The following is a 5669-nucleotide window of genomic DNA, read 5'->3' as shown; positions in this document are numbered from 1 at the left end:
AATAATAGATTTAATTATATTGATTTGTTATTGCTTATGCTAATATTTTTTTATATAAACTTGGTCAAAGTTTATAAAGCTTGACTTTTACTAAAACTAATACGCGGAGTAAATAAAAACGGAGGGAGTACTACTTCGGAATAAAATTGCATGATTGGATATGGCAATACTTTGTGTGCTACTACCTCCGTTCCAAAATACTTAAGTTTTAGGTTTGTCGCAAGTCAATTTTTTTAAAAGTTTGACCAACTTTATTTTTTTTGTTAATATCTTCAACATCAAATATACATATCATTTAAGAAAAACATATCATGAAAATATATGTTATGATGAATCTAATCTACGTAATTTGGTGTAGTAGAAGTTGGAATGTTTTTTATATACTTGGACTTAGACAAACCCTGAACTTAGAGTGTTTTCGGAACGGAGGGAGTCATCGCTAAGCTCTCTCCGCGTCGGTATGCAATGTTTTTTTTAACATCAATACAGACACAAGCACTCATCCCTATAAACGCACACACGCACACCCTATCCTTATGAGCATCTCCGAGAGACTGAACCGGCATATCATCTTGAAATTTTATGAAGTTACCATAGGCGCCTTGTAGTCGATGTGAACGTTTCCTCCCGCTGAATGCATATCACGAAAAATCCTGAAATAAATCCAAAATAAATGCAAGCACCATGATTTAAACCCTAGTGAGTTGAGAATACCTATGCCCACCTAACCATTGAATCACAGGTTGATTCGCGTATACAATGCTTTTTGACTGCTTGACAGTGCGGACCGTTCATGGTAACCTAAACAGAGATCTAGAGGGACAGGTTTTACCCAACAGCTCCAGAACAAAACGCATAGCCAGCAGTATATTGCAGTAAGATAATGTTGCAGCAGGGCAAGCTGCAGCAAGGAGTGGGTGTATGTGTATTGTTTTGTTGTGTGTCTGAGAGCGAGAGTGGTTGGTGCCCATCTCGCATGTCCATCCCCCAAGTCCCAACACTCTTTGGAGTTTTCTGACGCACAAATAGAATATATCTGGGATCCATGTTTGTGTCGTCGCCCCAAGGATCACGGGTGTTCTACAGTACATGCTCGATGGTAGTATCCCGAATGGTACACCGCCAAAACAAAGCAAATCTTCCCTGAAAACGAAATGAATGTAGGTTGCTACGAGTGTGGCAACATGGTAGAGGTATAATAAAGAATCAAATGGTGATAAGAAGGCTCCATGGAGTACACACCCGCCAAAACAAATCTATCCTGAAAATGATTCTACTACTCAACAGCTCCATGGAGTACTACAGGTATAGCAACATGGGATAAAGAAGCAAATGGCAAGACGTATTGAATGCCATTTGGGCAGAGAGTTTTGGCCATGCAGAATATACCCCATGCAGAACCAGAATGTATGTATCCAAGGGACCCGACCCCTGCCTGCCCTGTAGATGGATCTTGTGTTGCCGTAATTGACCAAGACGCATGCAATGCAAACGGCTTTGATGATGAACTGGTGACGACGACGACAAACCAATGCTTTGCAGGTTGGTGTGAGATTAGAACAGCGGCGATAACATGTTCGGGAGAGATGTGTGAGTAAAACGGACCATCAACATCCGGGATGCACGAGCGAGCACGCACCAATTCCTTTCAGAAACTGGACGGGACAAAAATCATGGTGTACAACACAAGGGAACCACGAGCACCAGAGAAGAAATCAACAAGCAGAACATGCCATTGCCAATGGAGGAGAGGAAGGAAGGAACGATCGGAACAATCGACGTCGTCACTGTCACTGCGCGGAGAAGGAGGAGTTGGAGGAAGGAGACGGGATCCTGTCGATCGCCTGGAGCACGTCCTTCATGGCGGGCCTCTTGCCGGGCGCCGCGGCGCAGCACGCGAACCCCAGCCTCAGGCAGCTCGCCAGCGTCTCCTCCCTGCCCTCCATCTCCCCCCGCAGCGCCGCGTCGGCCAGCAGGAACGCCTGCTGTCCCTCGCCCTCCCCCGCCGCCCACTGGCAGAGCTCCACGCTCGTCAGCGCGCGCCCGGCCACCAGTTCGAGCAGCACCATGCCGAACGAGTACACGTCCCACTTGGCGCTCGGCTTCGTCGGGTTCTTGGCCGCCTCCGGCGCCTGGTAGTGCGCGGCTGCCTCGGCGGAGGAGGAAGGCCCGGCGCCGGCCAGCGGGCTCGCCCCTCCTGCTCCGGGTGGTGGCGGCGACAGGTCCGGCAGGCTCTTGGCGGACCGCTTGCTCCCGAACCGCCCCGCCGGCTTCAGCCTGCTGTCCCCGGCGCCGCGGACCAGCCGGTGGATGCCCAGGTCGGCCAGCAGCGGCTCCACGTCCGCGTCCAGGAGGATGTTGCTGGGCCTCACGTTGCCGTGCACGCACTTCTTGTCGTGGAGGTAGGCCAGGCCTCTCGCCACGCCGCGCGCGATGCGCAGCCGCGCGCTCCACCCGAGGTTCATCGGCGGCGTCCCCGGCTTCCCTGCTCAGCGATCGATCGAGCTGCGTAAGCAATGCACAACGGAACAACACTAAATGAAATGGCGCGTCTACGTCGGGTTTGGTTGCGTGCTTACTTTTCACGGAGGCGTTTGCGAGGCTGCCATTGGCGGCCAGGTCGTGGATGAGGAGCATCTCGTCGGGGCCCCAGTAGAAGCCGCGGAGGCGCAGGATGTTGCCGTGACGGAGCTTGGCGATGGCGCGCATCTGGGCGTCGAACTCGCTGAACCGCCTCACGCCGGCGTCGTCGCTGCCGATCCTGCGCACCGCCAGCGCCGCGCCGTCGGCCAGCACCGCCTTGTACACGATGCTGTCGCCCGCCGCGCCCAGGATGTAGGCCGACGCCTTGAGCAGCGTCTCCAGCTCCAGCTCCACCTCGCCGTCCACCGTCACCAGCACCGACCTCTCTTTCGCCTTCTTGGCCGCCGCCGCTCCCTCGCCTGCCTTGTGATTCTCCTCCTTGGCAACGAAGGAGGCCGACGTGTCCGTCACATCCTCTTCCGTGTCGTCGCTGTCGTCGCCTGCCTTCTTCCCGGGACAGCACGACAGGCTCCGGCCGGCGACGTCCGGCGACTCGTCCGACGGTTCCGGCTTCTTGAACACCGCCGCTCCCATCCTCTGCTTCGCCACCTCCTGCCGCTGCTTTCTTTTCCTCACCTGGTACACGTAGAAGAACACCGCGAACAGGATGGCGATGCCGGCCACGTCGCCGGCGGCAATGGCTATAATGGTGGCCAGCTTCAGCCTGCTGCCTTGTCCTCCTCCTGATGACGGCGCTCCACTGCCGGGCATCGTCTCGTTCGGGTTGTTGGGTATCGCCGCAAGGGCCGGGGGCGACTTTGCCGTCCCCTTCGGGGGATCCACGGCGGAGGTGGAAGCATCGGAGCAGAGGCTGTCGAGCGGCCTCCCGCACAGCTCGTCGTTGCCCGCGAACGCCGTCGCCCTCTGAGCCACGAACGGCGCCACCACCGGGATCGCGCCGGTGAGCTTGTTGTAGGACAGGTCGATGGTGACGTTGGCCGGCAGGTGCGACGCCATTCCCGGCGGTATGGCCCCGGCGAGCCGATTGGAGGAGAGGTTGACATACCGCAGCGCGGCGCCTCCGAAGTCTGCCGGGAGCGTGCCGTTGAGCATGTTGGAGCTGACGTCGAGCACCTGCAGCGCCGGAAACCCACCTCCGGGGAGCGCGCCGGAGAAGTAGTTGCTGGCGAGGGAGACGGCGGTGAGGTTCTTGAGCAGGGTGAGGTTCCCCGGTATGGCGCCAGAGAGCGCGTTGCCGGCGAGGTTGAGGGCGCGGAGGCTGCGCAGCTGGCCGACCTGCTCCGGCAGCGGCCCCGTGATGCCGTTGCTAGCGAGCGAGAGGATGCGGAGCTCCGGCGCGCGGAACAGGTCGACGGGGAGGGTGCCGTTGAGCGCGTTGCCGGAGAGATCGAGGTGGCGGAGGTGCTCGATCCGGCCCAGCTCCGGCGAGATGGGGCCGACGAGCTGCTCATTGGGCAGGATGACGCTGACGACCCTCATCTGGTCCGACGACGACGTGGCGGGGAAGGCCATGCAGAGGATGCCGTTCCAGCCGCAGGGCGTGGCGTCGGCGTAGCCCCAGCCGGAGAGGGAGCCGAGAGGGTCGGCGAGGAGGGAGGACTTGAAGGAGAGGAGCAGCACGCCGTCCTGGTCAAGCGCGACGGCGAGCTGCGACGACGCGTGGACGCCCAGCAGCAGCAGCAGCAGTAGCAGCCATGTGACGGGGAGAAGCAGAGGGCGGCGAGCTGCGGCGGCCATGGATGCAGCAAGGCGGTGGTGGCGGTGCGATGGCAATGGCATGTCGTAGCATGGGGGGTGGAGAGGGCATAAGAAGCAGGGTTTTGGGTGGCGACGGTGGTTCTGCTCCTCACTCCCTTGGATTGGTTGAGATGGTGGTTCACCAAAACTGCGTTAAAGGTTGAAGAAGGAGGGAGAAGATACGGGAGTGAGTGGAGTCAGAGCATAGTCAAGAATGAATTAGATCCCCTCTTGGTATCCTAAAGTATCGAAACATTGGAGTTGGGAGCCAAAGGGCGTGCTCTGTGTGAGTGAGAGTGTAGTGGGGTTTGGTTGATGCATGCTCTGTTTTCTGTGTTTGCGTGTGAACTTTTGGACCCGGCGTCCCAAGTCCTCAGCTCATGCATATGCACAGAAGGAAGGAAGGGGATGAAGAGGAATTGGTGAAAAGGTGGCCGCAGAGTCTGCTTTGGCCCAGGGCCAGGGTCCCTTTTCACAAAGATCAAAATAGGAGTGCCGAATCATGCAAAGGGGTGGTATGGTGGTATACATACATGCACAAAAGTAGTTAATTCCTGTGTGAAAAGTACTAGCATATTTGCAAGATCCAGCTGTGATGATTTTCCTCCTAGACAATCGAGCTGTGATGATACCACTATGTTACCCATTCATCTTTCTATGTTGGCCCTGGATCTTGCAACTTGTATTAATGTGAAGGTTTTTTCAGCCATCTAAATTTCTAATCGGAAAGGCTGAAGCAAATGTTTCCGACTCTATCTAGCGAGCGAACGGTCCACTACCGCCGCGTGAGAAGGAGTTGGAGGAGAGGAAGAAAATCATGAGTTGGATGGAGGCAGACTAACTAGTGAGCGTGGTAACTTAGAAAAGAAACTAGTGAGCGTGGTAGGCATCGAACGGGTCTCCCAAGCACCTTCAAGGCAATTTCTGTTGTCGAGCAGATATAACATGTGGTGTTGGAGCAGGAACGAGGGCGCCATTGATCGAGTAGACATAGGAGGCATCAATTATCGAGTGGCGTGAAGAGTAGCCAAATCGCCAACGAGAGGTGGGGATGTTGCAATGAGATTGGGAATCAAAATCAAGTGTCTTTCCCAAGGCGGGTGACCCACGGGACCCTAGCAGCCGCCGGGGACCCCACCCTGACTCTTCGGCTGGCGCCACTATTTCCGGTCATCCTCACAGCGATGACGAGCCCCTCACCATCGAAGGTATTGAGGGGGGAGTTCGTTGGGTGGCTCGATAGCACGGTAGAGTCACAACCACATGACGGTGCTGCAAAAAGACAACAAGGCATGAGCTCGGCGTGGAGGTTCCATGGCATGGGGTGATGTTGTATGGTGACACATAGGATTAGTGGCATTTTATGCGGCACGTGCACACCCCAGATC

General features: G+C 55.8%; 1 protein-coding gene across 1 annotated transcript; it reads right to left on the bottom strand.

The window, feature by feature from the left end:
* Positions 1-1620: 1620 nt before the first annotated feature.
* LOC119308594 (probable LRR receptor-like serine/threonine-protein kinase At4g37250) lies at positions 1621-4725 on the bottom strand. The gene is made up of 2 exons (XM_037584721.1): positions 2580-4725; positions 1621-2485 (listed from the first exon to the last, which is right to left on the bottom strand). The coding sequence occupies exons 1-2, from the start codon at positions 4321-4323 to the stop codon at positions 1791-1793; spliced, it is 2439 nt and encodes an 812-aa protein (XP_037440618.1). The 5' UTR covers positions 4324-4725; the 3' UTR covers positions 1621-1790.
* Positions 4726-5669: the final 944 nt, after the last annotated feature.

The sequence above is a fragment of the Triticum dicoccoides genome, chromosome 5B (genome assembly GCF_002162155.2).
Source record: "Triticum dicoccoides isolate Atlit2015 ecotype Zavitan chromosome 5B, WEW_v2.0, whole genome shotgun sequence".
NCBI lineage: Eukaryota > Viridiplantae > Streptophyta > Magnoliopsida > Poales > Poaceae > Triticum > Triticum dicoccoides.
This window is presented reverse-complemented; position numbering and strand designations above follow the sequence as displayed.